The sequence below is a fragment of the Vidua macroura genome, chromosome 21, assembly GCF_024509145.1.
Source record: "Vidua macroura isolate BioBank_ID:100142 chromosome 21, ASM2450914v1, whole genome shotgun sequence".
NCBI classification, from domain to species: Eukaryota; Metazoa; Chordata; class Aves; order Passeriformes; family Viduidae; genus Vidua; species Vidua macroura.
Window position 1 is genome coordinate 5,991,852 of NC_071591.1, and position 15,332 is coordinate 6,007,183.

The 15,332-nt window shown below is 52.2% G+C and overlaps 3 protein-coding genes and 1 non-coding gene across 4 annotated transcripts; 2 read left to right on the forward strand and 2 right to left on the reverse strand.

The window, feature by feature from the left end:
* The first annotated feature begins 217 nt into the window (after positions 1 to 217).
* Positions 218 to 3,101, forward strand: SWI5 (SWI5 homologous recombination repair protein). The gene is made up of 5 exons (XM_053996782.1): positions 218 to 486; positions 587 to 635; positions 1,051 to 1,172; positions 2,127 to 2,221; positions 2,478 to 3,101. The coding sequence occupies exons 1-5, from the start codon at positions 218 to 220 to the stop codon at positions 2,540 to 2,542; spliced, it is 600 nt and encodes a 199-aa protein (XP_053852757.1). The 3' UTR covers positions 2,543 to 3,101.
* Positions 3,102 to 4,477: 1,376 nt separating this feature from the next.
* TRUB2 (TruB pseudouridine synthase family member 2) lies at positions 4,478 to 8,715 on the reverse strand. Its single transcript, XM_053996621.1, has 8 exons — positions 8,613 to 8,715; positions 8,320 to 8,448; positions 8,148 to 8,222; positions 7,554 to 7,615; positions 7,162 to 7,243; positions 6,541 to 6,613; positions 5,961 to 6,097; positions 4,478 to 5,359 (listed from the first exon to the last, which is right to left on the reverse strand). Exons 1-8 carry the CDS (start codon positions 8,713 to 8,715, stop codon positions 5,061 to 5,063), a joined length of 960 nt encoding a protein of 319 aa, XP_053852596.1. The 3' UTR covers positions 4,478 to 5,060.
* A 21-nt stretch (positions 8,716 to 8,736) lies between these two features.
* COQ4 (coenzyme Q4) lies at positions 8,737 to 14,139 on the forward strand. The gene is made up of 7 exons (XM_053996622.1): positions 8,737 to 8,845; positions 8,928 to 9,103; positions 9,547 to 9,643; positions 11,159 to 11,261; positions 11,370 to 11,499; positions 12,243 to 12,336; positions 12,895 to 14,139. The coding sequence occupies exons 1-7, from the start codon at positions 8,772 to 8,774 to the stop codon at positions 13,055 to 13,057; spliced, it is 837 nt and encodes a 278-aa protein (XP_053852597.1). The 5' UTR covers positions 8,737 to 8,771; the 3' UTR covers positions 13,058 to 14,139.
* A 1,024-nt stretch (positions 14,140 to 15,163) lies between these two features.
* Positions 15,164 to 15,252, reverse strand: TRNAR-UCU (transfer RNA arginine (anticodon UCU)). The gene is given in 2 exon segments: positions 15,164 to 15,199; positions 15,216 to 15,252. It is a non-coding gene; the product is annotated as a tRNA-Arg (tRNA).
* Positions 15,253 to 15,332: the final 80 nt, after the last annotated feature.

Sequence of the window (15,332 nt, forward strand, 5' to 3'; positions counted from 1 at the left end):
GTCTGGTTGGCATGGTGGTGTTCCATCACAGGGGTGATTGTTCGAACTAGAGGTCTTTTCGAACCAGATTGATTCAATGATTCTTTGTGAGTGACCCCGAGACCCCCTGAGCCCCCGTCCCAGCTGAGGCGCAGTGCTGAGGTGTCTCTGAAGCACCAAATGTAACGACCTCGGCCGGCTGCGGCCACTGGGGGACAATTGTGTCCTGCCACACCCAATGTCACCTGCGGCCCCGCCACGGTCGGGCCCGGCAGGGAACTACAACTCCCGGCGTGCTCTGTGGCGGGGGGACTACAAAGTCCAGTGTGCCCTGTGGCGGGGGGACTACAACTCCCGGCGTGCTCCGTGGCGGGGGGACGACGACTCTCCGGTGTGGCGGCAGCTCCGAGCGGTCAGCGCGGAGCCCTCAGCCCTGGCCGAGCGGGTCCCGCCGAGCGCGGGCCGCAGCCCGCCCCGCCACCCGCCGCCGCGGGCCCTGCCCAGGAGGTAGGAGCCGGTTCCCCGCTGCCCCTCCCCTCCCGGGCCGTGTCCCCGCCGAGGCGGGTGGCGGTACCGGCCCCTGACGCGGCGCCCTCTGCTTTGCCAGGGTCTCGGCCGGCGGCCGGCGGAGCGGCACGGCCGGATTCAGGGCACCGGTGAGTTCCTGCGCGGGGCTCCCCCGGGAGCCGCTCACACGTTCCCGGGGGCTCAGCCCGGCCCGGTGGGGAGGGAATTTCCTTGCGGGTTCCCCGGGTTAGCGCAGGCACCGCAGTTTGCACTGAGTCGTGCTGGGAGTTTCTCCTAAAAGGCACAATAGTGGTTTTTAATTATTTATTTTCACTTTACAGTGTAGCTCTCGAAAGTGCGGTTAGATGTGGTATGGAGCAGGCTAGTGTTATGTACACTGATCCACATTTTATTTGAACACCCCCCTCCTTGCCCTGGGGATATTTTTTTTCCTTTTCTCCTTTTTTATCGAGTGACATATAAACTATTTTCACATTAGTGCTCCAGCATTGTAACATCTTACCCAGAGCTGAGTTCCTGCTACGTGTCTTCTGTGTTCTACAGGTCCCATCTCCAAAGTCCTTCCAGCCTAATGGAGCCAGCGAAGAAGCCCTGCGATGTGAAATCAAAGAGCTGAAACAGAAAGACCTTGCTCTAGACCAGGAAATTGCACAATTATTGTCAGAGTATGTCCTTGGCAAGCTCAGTGTTTACTTGATGCCTTAATTATTTTTGTTTTTAAAATAAAATGTGATCCAGGAATTGGAGCTGAGAGCTGACCTTCTATGATGCTATGGTTGGTATGGTGTGATGTTGGTTACAGTGTTGTAAGTGATGGGACTTGTTAGAGACAAGAGGGAATTCTTTCCACTTCATGTGGTAAAGCAAAACAAGTTTTACTAGGAGCTTGCATAAGAGGATTTTTGTTTTAGCCTGCGTGTTCCTGAGGTAATTATGTGTTTACTGGGAACAGATAATTTTAGCCACTTGTTATTTGTTGTGAAAGACTGAGATTTTCTAAGGTAAATGTACTGCATAGGATGGAAATGGTAGAACAACAAAGGCTGTTCCAGAACTCTTTTTCATTTATCCTCAAGGATAAACAAACCTTCTAGCGACAGAACAAGAGGAAATGGCCTCAGGCTATGCCAGGGGAACTTCAGGTTGGACATCAGGAGGAATTTCTTTGCTGAAAGGGTGATTAAACATTGGACTAGGCTGGCCAGGGAGGTGATGGAGTCATGGTCCCTGGAGGTGTTCAAGAGATGACTGGATATGGCACTCAGTGCTGTGGTTTAGTTAATATGGTGCTGCTTAGCCAAAGGTTGGACTTGATGTTCTTGGGGGTCTTTTCCATCCTAAATGATTCTACGATTCTTAATTTTTTCCCCATATACAGATCAGAGATACATATCAATGGAATTCACTACAGCCTACTCTTGTTTCTACTTGATTCTGAGAACTTGGGTGCATTGGCTTTCTTGAGCTTGTGTAGATCTTTCATGTTTAGGACTTGCAGCAACTGCACTTTGCTATGTTCAGTCTCTGCTTTAGAGGTGCCAGGCTTGGGTATCTCCCACAGCAGCAGGAAGCCCCAGTCCCTCTGTGTCACTTGTGACCTTCCTGGTGTTATTTTACAGGGGCTACAGCCTGGAGGAACTGGACAAGCACATCTCTCTGCTCCATGAGTACAATGAAATCAAAGATGCTGGGCAGATGCTCCTGGGCAAACTAGGTAAGGAAGGGAAAGCTGTTCAAGACCTTTTTAGTCAGTGTTTTCATACAGAAAGAAACTGCTACCATGGAGGCAAAGCTTGTGTTACAGAGTCTTCACTTTAAAAAAGTGTTTGGGCAAGCAGGAGGCACAGCTGCAAAACCTTGGGTTTCTTGGCTATGGGATGTGCCGTGGGATAATTAGGGGAAGAAAACATCACGTTTCTGACTCACCTGATCTTTTTTAATGAAAGCAATGCTGTTTCTTTATGTCCTAGCTGTTATCCGAGGAGTCACTACAAAACAGCTCTATCCTGAGTATGACCTGGAGCTCAGTGACTAGTCCTGAACCTGGAGACTGCCATGTCCTGCAAAAGTGACTGTCACTGGGCCATTACACATTGGTGTCATCCTGGTTTAGGAGAGACAGAAGGTGGAAAAGGAACCTTTGGAAAAGGGGTGTAGGATTTTAGATAATTTCATGTACTACCTGATCAACAGGATTTTTTTTTTGGTTTTTTTTTTTTTTTTGGAAGGTTGTAGTTCAGGTTGATGTTGAGCCTCTTCCATGGAGCCTTTGATTCCCTGCAGTATCCAGGGGCTGTTTGGTTACTGAATGGATAGAGGAAGTGAGGATATACAAATGTGCAATGTAGTAGCTGCTTTGAAAGGAAAACCCTCAGACGAAAGAAGGGAAGAAGGCAGAAATTGTGGTGGTCTGGGTTTTTTTTTTTTTTTTTGTTTGTTTTATCAACAAATCCAGAGAAGTCTGGGTGTTCTGTCATTTTTGTACTTACCTGCTCTGGTATCTGGAGGTTTTGTATCATTTCTGCAGTAAATGGCAAAATGTAAAGTTGTGTTGAACTGTTCACTCTGAATAAAGCAGCCTTGTCAGTAAATCACTTTAAGAGCCTATATAACAGTGCATGAACCTGGGAACAAATTCTAAAACTATACTGAGACATGAGCTATTAAATTGTTTTCTCCAGGAATGTGCAGGTGCAGAATCACTTTGCTCTAAGTGCAGAGTCATGGTGGGAGTGAGTGTTGTCCTGGACAGTGCATGATGTTGGGAGCACGAGTGTTTCAATGTCAGTGTTAGGGCTGAGGGTGACTGCACAGACTAAATTTGGCTGCTTTGGGCAGTTGGAAGTGATGAAGTGCTCTGCTGACTGCAGATCTATTGTCCCTTTTTCACTCAGACTTGATGTCCTTCTGCCCATTTTTACTTTCCAAGACCTTCTAGCCAGTAACAAAGGACTGGCTCAGCGTTTGGAGTGTTCCAACCAAAATGTTCCTCTGTCAGTGACACACACAACTGGAAATTGCTTTTGCAATAGGAACGATGTATGGAAATTGTTCCGTTTTTGTGAGGTGTGAGCTGAGGGGATGAAGTACAGTCCATTACCAAAGTTACTGAAGGTTGTTCAAGGAGTGAGAAGTCCATGATTTCTTCCCCACTATGTAGGAGCACTGGAGTTAAACTTGCAGCTGTAGCTGTGCAAGTGTCCTGCTTGTGGCTGCAGGGATGGGTTTATGCTTCAGGTAGCACTGGGCAGGTGTCCAGGGAAGGTCTCTGATCCCAATCCCTTGTCCATGGAGGATGACAACACCCACAGAACAACCCAAGGACAGGGCACGGTGTCCTTGGGGAATCCCTGCTGCTGGCACGCTGGCTCTGCCAGGCGGTGGCAGCTGCATTCCACGGCTGTTCTGGCTGCTCTGTTGCAGCACAGAGGAACCCAGAACTGAAAGATTCCAGGCACTAAGTTAAGGACTCCTGGGATGCTTCAGGACAGGCCTGCACACTGCCACTGAGGTACTTCATCATGGCCCCTGTGACTGCCCCTCCCAGAGTTACTCTTGTACCTTTATGGCTGTCACCTGGAGGACGAAATATGCTGGCCTTTGTCCAAGTCCAAGAGAAGAACAGAACAAATCTTCTGCTTTCCATAAATCAATCTCTCACTAAGTAAGTATATAACTGGAAAACTATTGAGTACAATAATGGAAATGTGATTCCAGACTTTTAACTTCAGTTTAGAAAGTGTGTTTCTGCAAAGTCAGACCCAGCTATAATGAGCTAATGGAGACTAAATGGTATTGCAGTGTTTACAGTTTCCCAAAGGGCAGGACCTGCTGCAGAGGAGGATACCAGAGACCATTGAACACCCTTGGCTCCTCAGGAAAAAAAGGGTAAAATAAAGTAGCACTTGCTGGGTTTTTATGGGTCAATGTACACAGATGAGTACTGAGCCAAGAACCAACCTCTTCCCTGTCAGGTCATTTTCCATTTTATTTTTTTCTGTATCCTGTGCATTAGTCTCCATTACAAGCCACTTTTCATCACATGCCTACTCTGGATAAAACCATTTCCTTGCATTGCTTTGGGTAAGCTGTGTTTTCTCCTGTACATCCCTCATTTAGCCCGATTTTGAGCTCTCCTGTGTCTGAGAGCAGGCTAATGGAAAGAAAATACTCAAGGAGAACACAGGGAAAATAAAATCCATACAGCAGATAAGTTATGCTGCCAGTTGCAAGGAACAAATCTGTGCAGTCAAGGGAATACAGCTTTCTAAGACACTACTTCCTGCTGCTAAACAATTCAGGAATGGGTTTTCAGATCCCGTAGCAACCTAATGTTCTCAAAATCAACAGGAATTTTGGCACAGCTACCTCCTGTTAATGAAGTGTTTGTGATGCTTTAAAAAAAATGATACAGCCTGTCACTGAAGGAAAAAAAAGCCTCTGATAAAAGTAATCTCAAGGAAAGGGTGGAAGTGAACTGCAATTAACCTCCTTCCTTCTGCTGTCCATCACATTGCTGGCACGTCGCTGCCGTATTGTGCTGCAGGGATTGCTCAGGGACGCTCCTGCAGAGCGTGCTCAGCTGTGTCCCCATCCAGCTGATGAAGAGGACTGTTCTCCCCATGTGCCAGGGTTTTCTCCAGCTCTGCTTCCACTTTGAGCTGACAGTTCCGAATTGCCTCCTGGATGCTCTGCAGGTTCCACTGAGTTCTCGGGAGAGCGTCGTCCACCGTGAAAACCCCGTCGCGTATTCTCCGCACTTGTGTGCACACAGCAGATGATTTCAGCTCCAGACCAATCTCGTGAACCATCTTCCGGAGGTACTGCTGAGTCTCATGCAAGCAATGGATTTCTAGGAGGACAGAGACATTCCTTCAGAAGCAGAGCATTGACACAAGTTCTGACATTGTAAATCCAGACATCACTCGCAGTTACGCTGAAAGAACTGGTTTGGCAGAAGACACTAAGAGCATGGTATGATTTTCTGGAATACTGCAGGGTGTTCCACACCCTTCCAAAGTGAATACTTTAGAAAACAAACCTATAGATATAGAAGAGTAATGTAGAAGTGTAGGTATTTCAAAGGGGGTAAAAAGGCACCTTTTTAAATAAGACAAATCATTTGTGAAGGAAAGGGGATGGGCTACAGGAAAACAAACCACTGAAAAAAAAGCCCAAAACCCAGCACTGAAATGCATTACACTGAAACATTGAGCTAAGAAGAATTTCCCCCATAAATATTCATGATGCAAATTTTCAAGCCTTGGGCTTAGATCTGAACTGGCAAGGCAAAAGCTATGAGCTGGCTGGATTTACCAGAGAAGTTATAAGTTGCTAAGAAATTCCCACCAACTCATTTTGCATTAAATAATGAGTAAGAAAATGAAGTTTACCAACTTATTTGCCATAATACATACTCAAGAGTTCCCCAGTACATTCTGTGCCAGTCCTACCTAGCTGGAATTCTGGAAGTGCAAACTGGAGGCATCGGATTGCTGTGATTATTGGGGGGCTTTTTCCCATGGGGCGGATCAACCCTTTGACAGCCAGCTCGTATGCCTCTTGTGTTTTCATATCAATGTTAGAATACCTAGGGAAAAAAAGAGAGCAGCACAGAGACATTTAGAACTTCTCTCCAAAGACATTCAAAATATGTCCATCCCCTTAAACAGAGGTGCAATTTTTATTCTTAAAACCATTCAGTGAGTTTTTGCAGATATTTTAGTGGTGTAGGTACTATCAGTAGTGTAGCACAGTTTGGGAGGGAGGTACTTGGTCATGTCTACAAGTTATTTTTGTCAGCCCTAATATAGCAGATTGGACCTAAACCAGCAGATTGGAGATTTTGGGATACAAGAAGGACATTGAACTGCAGCCTCTCACCAAAGCACTCAGAGTAACTCCTCTCTACCTCTTGCTAGCACTCCAACCTTTACAGACTTTGACTATGGGAAACAAAATCCTCTCATTTGTTTTGAAGACCAGCACATGGCAGTGGGATCAGATCAGCTCATTGCCCTGGTGGATACGCACATCAGCAGGGCCTTTTGATTTGTCCCTTGAATGACAGCAAGAATCCGCTCCAGCTTCTCCCTTGTGATATGATCTGCAAATATTAAGGCAAAAACAAAGTCTCAATTATCCATCCAGAAACTGGAAAGTCTGAAAAGTGCCACTGAGGTATTGCTGTCCCTCGAGCAGGCAGTCACATCAAAAGGGGCTGATGAGAGCTGAGGGGTGGCCTTTGCAAAGTCATTTCCCCTGACTCTACATGGAGCAGCACAGAGCTGGACTGCCAAGGGAAGAGTTATTTTGCTTAACTGATTCCAAAATGTTGATGCTCCAATTTTCTTTCTTTCTTGTATGTTTTCATTCAATGAAATCTCCTAACTGCTATCTCCAAGTGTGATTCACAGGAGATCTGGGTCCTGACCAACTAATTAGCAACCACTGTGACCAGTGTTCACACTGGCTTTGTATATATCATGGTTAGATTTAGAACAGGGACACTACAACATCAACAAGGACTAGAAGACATACAAGATGCTGCTTTTGTCATTGTGCAATTCACCTGATTAAATGCTTTAATCTGTAGTTTGGTGTTCTGTTAAAAAAAAAAAAAAAAAAAAAAAACACATCAGATCAGTTTCTTACCAAATGTTGTCTTCTCTACTAAATTTCCTGTGTCTGAGAAGTCATCACTGGCTTTACCAAAAAGCCCACCAACAGTATAAACCTGGAAGAAGGACAAAGAGTGGTATTTATCAAAAAAATGCTCCAAGCAACTGAGCAGCAGTACTGCACCATGCAGCTGCTAGAAGTGCAGGCTATCAGAGTTTTATACAAAAAGACAGCAGCATCCTGTGCTCAAAAGGCCACAAGTAGATGCTCATGTGAAGGATGAAACTCTGGACCCTCAAAAGCATTCATAGGTTTGAGACTTAAATGCAGAATCAGCATCACAGGGCTGGTCTGGGGCACTGAGGCAGGATCAAGTGTGCGATGGCACTCTGGGGCTCCGTGGCCTGTTCAGAGCCAGCACCTACCTTGGTCAGGTGGCAGTTGTACAGGTCAGTGAGCAGCTTGTTCCCATGGCCAATGCCAAGCACTGAAACACAGAAAATGGGGAACCTGTTATTGAGCCTCACAAGAAGTCACTGATGTGCATTTACACAGCACTGAACAATCACCCCACTCTTGCCCCCTGGGCAGGGCTGTATCTCCTTAGGACTCACATCTGAGCAGTGCAATTAGACCCCCCAGATTATTGTCTGGCGTGAAAACCAAAGGGCTGTAATCATAGCTCTGAAATCCAGAGCTCTTGGATTTCCCCAGAACTTTCCATCTGGGCACTCAGGGCAAATGCTCAGCAGTGCCAGCCACAGCAAAGCCAGTTGAGGTGGTGGAGCAGACATGGGGATTGGTGTCCCCCAGCAGAACCCACTGTGCCTGGGTCTCTCTCATCTAGCTTTGCCAGCGGCTCACATTTCTTCTGTGTTTTAGCACTTAAACTCCCAGTGGGGCTGTGAGACCCAGGGGCTGCTGCAGCGCAATGGCCGTGCATCCACCCTTCTTCCCTGCATGGAAACCCATCACCTCGCAGACAGCAGGACACGGTGCTGCCCCGGGACGAGACCCACCGAAGACTCCCGAGGCCTTCACATCCAGCCGGTGACCTGCTCCGATCTTCAGCTTCCTGAACCGCGGGCCTCGCACTGCAACGGAGACAGTGACGGAGCCGGTCCGCAGCGCCTGCCCGGGGCTCCCACCGGTCCCCGGCTTCTCCCGGCCCAGGCCCCGCTGTGCCCTTACCGAGCGGGTGGTCGGCCAGCACCGGCACCCTGGCAGCCACCAGCTCCACGGCCCCGCCGCCGCCCGCGGCCGGCGTCGGTAAGAAGCGGACTCGCTGCCGCGGGGCGGGTCCCGGCGCCGCGTTCAGCTCTGAAAGAGAAACGGGGGGAGAGAGGGGAGTCAGGGGCGGCTGGCGAATCCCGGGGACGGGATGGGATGGGACGGGACGGGACGGGAAGGGATGGGACGGGACGGGCCCCACCGGTAGCCCCTGGGGATGGGATGGTCTAGGGGGTCCCGCCGCCCGCGCTCACCGCGCAGCAGCCGCGTCTCCACCGCCTCCCGGACGCGGCCCCACGCCACCCCCGCCGGCTTGTACACGGCGAACAGCCCGGCCAGCTCGGCCGCCGCCGCCATGGCCGCCCCGCCCCGCTGCGGGCGCTTCCGGGGCAGCGGCGGGGTCGGCGCCGGGGATGCGGCAGCTGCTGCTGCGGGCGGCGCGGGCGGGGGTCCCGCTGCTGCGGGGGGGTCCCGCTTCCCCAGGCAAGTGCCTCCCGCCGCTGCCCCTGGAGCGTCCGGGCCAGCCCCTCAGCCGGGCCGCTCCCTTACCCGCTGCTCCCCGCAGGCAGAGCCCGGCCGAGCCACAGCGAGCCGCGGGGCCGGGATGGACGCGGCGAGGAGGAGGAGGAGGAGGTGGAAGGGTGGCAGCAGCTGTACCCCGGGCACATCCCCACCAGCCCGCTGCAGAAGGCGCTGCTGGCCGCCGGCTCCGCGGTCATGGCGCTCTATGACCCCTACAGACACGGTAAGGCCGGCGAGGGCAGCGCCTGCCACCCGCGTCCAGAACATCCCGCTCCCTGCCGCTGGGAAGCTTCATAGGAGAGTTTGGGGCAAGCGCAGGGCTGAGAACTGACCCGGCGAAGGAGGCTGTGAAAGAGAGGGAGTGAGGAAACCCAAACACACCCCAGTGTGACCCTTTGTGTTACCGCCCAGACCGGTCTATTTCTCCAGAGTCCCCCAGGCCTCACGCCTGCTCCTCCATCCCATTCCCAGGAAGGGTCATCTGGGTGACAGCCGGGCAGAGTAGCCCTGAAGCTGTGTGGCTTATGGGATCCCCACTTTGCCACAGGCTTCCTGCCTGCTCCTGGCCAATGGGTTGGTTCACTGCCCTATTTCCTCACCTGACAACCAAGGATAGCTGGGTGTTGCGAAAACAGCTCTTGGGTCACTCTCTGGTCTCTCTTTCAGACATGGTGGCAGTCCTTGGGGAGACCACAGGCTGCCTGGCCCTGCCAAACCTGCGAGACAAGATGAAAAACCACCCTGAAGGTTACCGCATCCTCCAGTGCGTCCCTCCCCATCCCTCCCTCCCTCCCTCGCTGTGTGGTTTGTGGTGGGGTGGCAGACACGAGGCCAAGCAGGTTCCTTGCCCTGTGAAGGGAGAGCTTGGAAGCAGCACAAGTGTTTTGTAGCTCTCACCCTCCAGGCTAACTTTATTTTTAACATTCACTTGCCTGTCTGTTCTGCTTCGCTGCTGGAACTGGCAGCTGCCAACACCACGAGATGCAGCAGCAGGCACAGGGGAGAAATCCATGGATGTGGATGCTGAGCAGTGATGAGAACACACTGCATCCGTGGATTTCTTCCCTGTGCCTGCTGCTGAATTTTCTTGCATTGGTCTGCCTCCTCCTTAGGCAGTTCCATATTTTTTTTCTTGGCTCAAGCTGAAATGAGGCGACTTCTCATTTTCTTTTTTAAAACTCCATCACTTCTGCTTCCATGTCTGCAAGGAGTCGTTGAGTGCAGCAAGGCTGAGGACCAGGGGGGATTTCTCTTATTAACCAAGCTCTCACTGTATATCTGCTTGCCTTCTCCCTATTCCCTGTTATGTGTCACACCTGCTGCTTATGTCACATAGGAGCTTGAGAAAAGTTGCCTTTTGCCATATGTTTGTGCAGACCAGCCTCATCCTGGCTCGAGAAGTTGACTTGGTAAAACATCCAGAGCACTGGGATGGGGCTGAATCCCAGCAGAACTGCCCAGGGAGAGGGTTGAGAAGGGACATACCCACCTGCTCCTTGCCCTGTGGTATTGCAGGGATTTGCAGGGGTCTGGATTGGGCACACAGGTCTTTCTGTTTTTATCCCCCAAGCTGCTGAGGTCCCTTTGACAACAAATACACAAGGAAGTATCTGCAGCCAGTGTGAAACTGGTGCCAGTGATGCTTATCTCCCTGGCACCTCCACTCTAGGAGCTGAGCAGCTTCTGGATCTTTTATCATGGGAAGAGTTTACCCTGTGAATGGAAATAAAAGGGCTTTTGTTTACTTCCAAGGCTGTGAGGCACCTGTTTGCCAACAACCTGTAGAGGAGGCCTTTCTCTGTGTAGCTGGTGTTGAAAGCCTGAGCAGGATTGAAATTAAACCTGTGCTTAGAACAAATTCCTTCTCCTCTTTGGAGATGCTCCTTTGAAGCTCTGGCTGCTTTGCAGGGGCACTACATTTCTCTGCTCTGCAGGGCTGGCTGTTGCTGGGGGCTGTGCCTGGCTGGCAGCCCACACAGCAGCAGCTTTTCAGTGCAGGGGACACCAGTGTTTTTCCCACCAGAATTGTTACAAGCACACAAGATAAAGGCCCTTTTATTGCCAAGGCTTCAGGTAGATCCTTCAAGCAATTTATGTCCCAGCCTCTGCAACAGACACGCAGACAGAGCTGTCCCTGCAGTGAGCAGTTAGGATCTGCAGAGGGAAAATGGCACAGATGGAAAGAGGCAGGGGTGGGGGTTTCCAAGGCCTCCTTTTCTGCAGAATCTGCTGCTGTGGATTTTACTGGGAGTCTCACTGACCTGTGTTTTGCTTCCAGGGAACGGCCTCGCATCCGTCTGTCCACCCTGGACATGGCCAGGCTGCAGGGGCTGCCGGAGGGCTCGCTGGGCCGGGAGTACGTCCGGTTCTTGGAGGACAATGTGAGTGTGGGGTTTCATGGGGTGCACATTTCTGTGGCTGATCCCTGTGCTGGGAGCACAGGTGAGATCGGAGCCATGGAATTGAGTTGGACCTCCTTGGACTTGCAGAAAGTTTCTCCAGACACCCGGATGCCGCCCAAGTTTGTCGATGATGAAGAGCTGGCATACGTGATCCAGCGGTACCGGGAAGTCCATGACGTGATGCACACCCTCCTGGGCATGCCAACCAACATGCTGGGTGAGCAGCAGTGGGCTCAGGGAGCTGCACTGCCAAACCCACCGATTGTGCTCGGCTGCCTCCCAGAAATGGAGCACGCCGGGCCAGCTGGACTCCCCTGATCCTCATCCTGGGTCAGTGTGTGGGGATTTTGCATCATCACTGTCCTACATCACTGGCCCTGTGGTGACTGAGAGGCCATGAGATGTCACCTTTTCCCTGCTGGGAGATGCTCTGCCCAAGCCCTGGGCACAGGCAGGCACTGGATGGGTGTTTTCTGCCTGGCAGGGAGGGTGACATGAAGGGAGGGATGTTTTGCAAGCTCTGTGTGAAGGCAGAAGGGAATTCCTGGTTGTTCCTTATCTGCACGTCTCTGTGTCCTTTGCCCTCATTTTGTGTCTGACTCAATAGCAAGTCACAAGTGCAGCCTTGCTAGTACCTGTGGGGACCAGCATGACAGGTCTCTTCAGGCTTTGCCTGAATCCAGGCAGTTTTGTAAAAGGCCTGTGCTGGGAGACCGGGAGAGCCACACGGAGCATCGGGCCTTGGCACCGCGTTGCCGAGGTCTGCAGGGAGTTGGACTGCCTGGGATGTGTTCCCCAAGCTCCCAGGGCTTGTGGGGTGCCATGGCCAGACTTAGGAAGCATTCCCAAGTAGCCGTCCTTGGGAAGGGCAGATGTAAGCCTGTGCTGAGGAGCCACGCAGCCCTGGCTGCCCCTGATCCAGGTGCTCTGTGTGCTCACAACCTCCCTGCTCCCTCGCAGGTGAGGTGGTGGTGAAGTGGTTCGAAGCCATCCAGACGGGGCTGCCCATGTGTGTCCTGGGAGCAGCGTTCGGCCCTGTCCGGCTCAGCACACGGTAGGTGCCCAGTCTCTGCCCTGGGTACACCCAGCCTGTGTGGTGCTTTCCCGTGTCCACTGGGGACAAAGAGGTGACACTGCTGGTTTGCAGTGGGGAGTCAGTCACAAATCCCTCCATGAGCCTACTGCTGTCCCCACATCCCAAGGATGACAGCTTTGCCTTGTCACTGAAGCAGAACCTGATGTTTAATCTGCATTCGACACCAGCTCCCCTGTGCCAGGCAGGAGCAATTTCCAGACCTTGGATGGGCATGGGTTGAGGGCCAGCAGGACCCTCACCACACTGGCAACTGTTCCCTGCCCCAGCACATCTGTTTTTGTTGCCTAGCAGTTGCAGAACCTGAGTTCTGGCCTTGGGTTGGTGCTGACTGTAATCTTCCTCACACACCATCCTCTTCTGTGTCTTGGTTTCCCCTGTGAGTTAAGCAGAGGGGATGCCAGAAAGAGGGATGCATGGGACACATGGGCTTGGCATCAGCTTACAATGGGGACTTGGAGAAGGAAGTTAACAAAATGTGGATATCAAAACTACCACCACCTGTATCATTTGTTCTAGAAAGCTGCAGGTCCTGGCCACCGAGCTGGTTCCCTGGGCGATTCGGAGCGGGCTCAACGCCAGCTGTGTCCTGAACGTCTACTACGAGCAGCGCTGGGAGCAGCCCGTGGAGTCCCTGCGGGAGGAGCTCGGCATCTTCCCTCCCCCGGCCGTCCCAGTGTGAGAGCTCAGCTCATGCTGGGAAGGGCCCGGGGGATCCCTGTTGGCAGCCAGCAGCTGGCCCCAGCCACACTCAAAATCCTCCTGCCCTGCCCAGGAGCACAGCATGGCTGTAGTTCTTCCACCATGGACCCGAGGGCTGTGTTTTCTCCTGCCAAGAGCTGGCACCAACCTGTTGGTAGGGGCCAACTGGCACCTCCCTGTGCTGTGACAAAAACTCGACCTTTTTTTGCTGTTTGTGATTTTGGTCAAGGTCGGATGTGCCTTTGCTAGCTGGTCTGGCTGCTCAGGTCTCCCAGCAGCAGCAGCATTCCAGTACTGATGCTCCCAAGTGCTGGAATGGGGAGGGAGCACATTGCAGCAAACAGATGCCTTGGCCTTCTGCAGCCCCAGGGCTGTGCAGGTAAATCCTGGTAAATTCAGGTAAATTCCTGGTAAATTCAGGTAAATCCAGGTAAATTCCCCATCCTGGGAAGATTGAGGCTTCAAATCTTGGGGCTGCCCTGGGCTGGAGCTAAACCCGTGATTTTCCAGAGGAGCACAGGGGCAGGTTTGGTGTGTGCAGTGGTGAAATCCCATTTTTGTACTGGTGCCTAACTGGTCTCCTGTTGGGTCATATTGGATGTGTCTCACTTCCTGCCTCAGAGACCAGGCAGTGTGTGATTGTGCCCACAGGGTAGGCAGGGAAATACCTTTGTGTATTGTCCCTCCTGGACTGGCTGTTTTGAGAGCCGATCCCAGTCTGCTGTGTCTCCCTGTAGTCCCTCCCCATCACAAATGATGAAATCCACATGATGTGCTGGCTGTTCCGTAGGAATCATCCCTTCCTTGGGCAACAAAATGACACAATTGGGATTATGGGATTGAATCCAGTGAGTGCAGAAGCAGCGGCTGCTGGTGCTGTGTCTGGGAGCTGATGGCTGTCTGGGTTAATTAAACTGTGCTCCAGACTGCCAGCAGCCAGGGAGCAGAGCTGCTGGATGTGATGGCAAAGAGCCACGAGGCCAGGGGCTCTTTGTTCATGTGTGTTTGCTGTTGGAATTCCTTCTTGTTTAATAAATCCACACTGGGGCTTGTAGTTCATTACCCCTGTCCTTTTGCCCCATCTCTCCTCCTGAGCTGGAGATTGATGCAAAACCTCACCCCTTTTTGCCTCCAGCAGGTTTTCTTACTGCCCCCCAGATTTCCTTTTACTAACTTCTCCCTGCATCCCCAGCCACCCCACGAGCCAGACTGTGGGTTTTTCTCCAAATCCTCCCTAGGCCCCCAGAGTTATTTCAAACAGATACTAAAAGACAGCATATAAATACATCCTTTATCTGCCAGTAAAACACACAGTGTGGGGGTTATCCTAGTGCAGTGGTCGAGATGAAAGAAATATTTGCCTCTAAAATGACCCAGAAACGTCAGAGCCTTGGGGTGGATAAACCAAAGGGCAGCAAAGATTTGCTTCCAGGAACTGTGAGCAGCAGACAAGGAAACATGGGAAATGATGGCCGTGAGAGAGGTTTTTGCTGCATTTTGGGTTATTTAATGAGGCCTTGAAGTGTCTGGGCTGAAAGTGTTGATGGTGCCGCCTTCGTGCAGCCACGTGTAGCTCAGTGGGTTGGTGCCAGCGCTACAGAAATGGCACACCATGTAATTTTAAACGGCATTTGCTCAGCGAGATCAAGTAACAGTCTCTGTGGCTGCTGTTCCTGCAGCCATCGCTTGAGGAGCCTGCGGAAAGAAGGCGGCAGAGGGAGCGGAGGGTGATTTGGGGAGGGCGGACACCAGCCACATGAAAACGCTTTTTTTGGAGAGGATATATTCGCTGTGGGCAAGTGGCAGCTCCAGCATGCCCGTACTGCGGGGCCGTGCTGGGACGCGGTAACAGTTAACTCCTGAAATGCTGGGACGGATGCCTGGGTACGCTCCCCGGCGGGGCCGGGTTTTTCTGCGGTGCCCGGGCCGCCCCTGACCCCGCTCCCAAAACGGGGCCTCCCCCTCCGCGCTCTCCGGAGGACGGGCGGACCCTGCGCGGCAGCAGCGCCCGGGGGCGGCCGCGGGACCCCGGCCCGGTGCAGCCGCGGAGCCCCGAGAGCGATCGCCGCTCCCCGGCGGCAAAATGCGACTCTGGTGGGACTCGAACCCACAACCTTTGAATGACTCCCGTCACACGCTAGAAGTCCAATGCGCTATCCATTGCGCCACAGAGCCCTCGCTCTGCCGCGCCGCCCTCACCGCCTCTTGCCCGCGCCCCGCCCGCTCCGCCCGCGCCACCGTTCCCCGGCGCTGCG

Bases quoted from the DNA above. Each gene is read 5' to 3' on its own strand.
- SWI5 (XM_053996782.1), top strand. From the start codon at position 218: ATGTCACCTGCGGCCCCGCCACGGTCGGGCCCGGCAGGGAACTACAAC. The intron at 1,173-2,126 runs GTATGTCCTTGG...GTTATTTTACAG, and splicing joins ATTGCACAATTATTGTCAGA to GGGCTACAGCCTGGAGGAAC. The intron at 2,222-2,477 runs GTAAGGAAGGGA...TTTATGTCCTAG, and splicing joins GATGCTCCTGGGCAAACTAG to CTGTTATCCGAGGAGTCACT.
- TRUB2 (XM_053996621.1), bottom strand. From the start codon at position 8,715: ATGGCGGCGGCGGCCGAGCTGGCCGGGCTGTTCGCCGTGTACAAGCCG. The intron at 7,616-8,147 runs GTGGGTCTCGTC...TCTGTGTTTCAG, and splicing joins GAAGGCCTCGGGAGTCTTCG to TGCTTGGCATTGGCCATGGG. The intron at 5,360-5,960 runs GTAGGACTGGCA...CTGTCCTCCTAG, and splicing joins ACTTCCAGAATTCCAGCTAG to AAATCCATTGCTTGCATGAG.
- COQ4 (XM_053996622.1), top strand. From the start codon at position 8,772: ATGCGGCAGCTGCTGCTGCGGGCGGCGCGGGCGGGGGTCCCGCTGCTG. The intron at 9,644-11,158 runs GTGCGTCCCTCC...TTTTGCTTCCAG, and splicing joins GAAGGTTACCGCATCCTCCA to GGAACGGCCTCGCATCCGTC. The intron at 12,337-12,894 runs GTAGGTGCCCAG...CATTTGTTCTAG, and splicing joins CCTGTCCGGCTCAGCACACG to AAAGCTGCAGGTCCTGGCCA.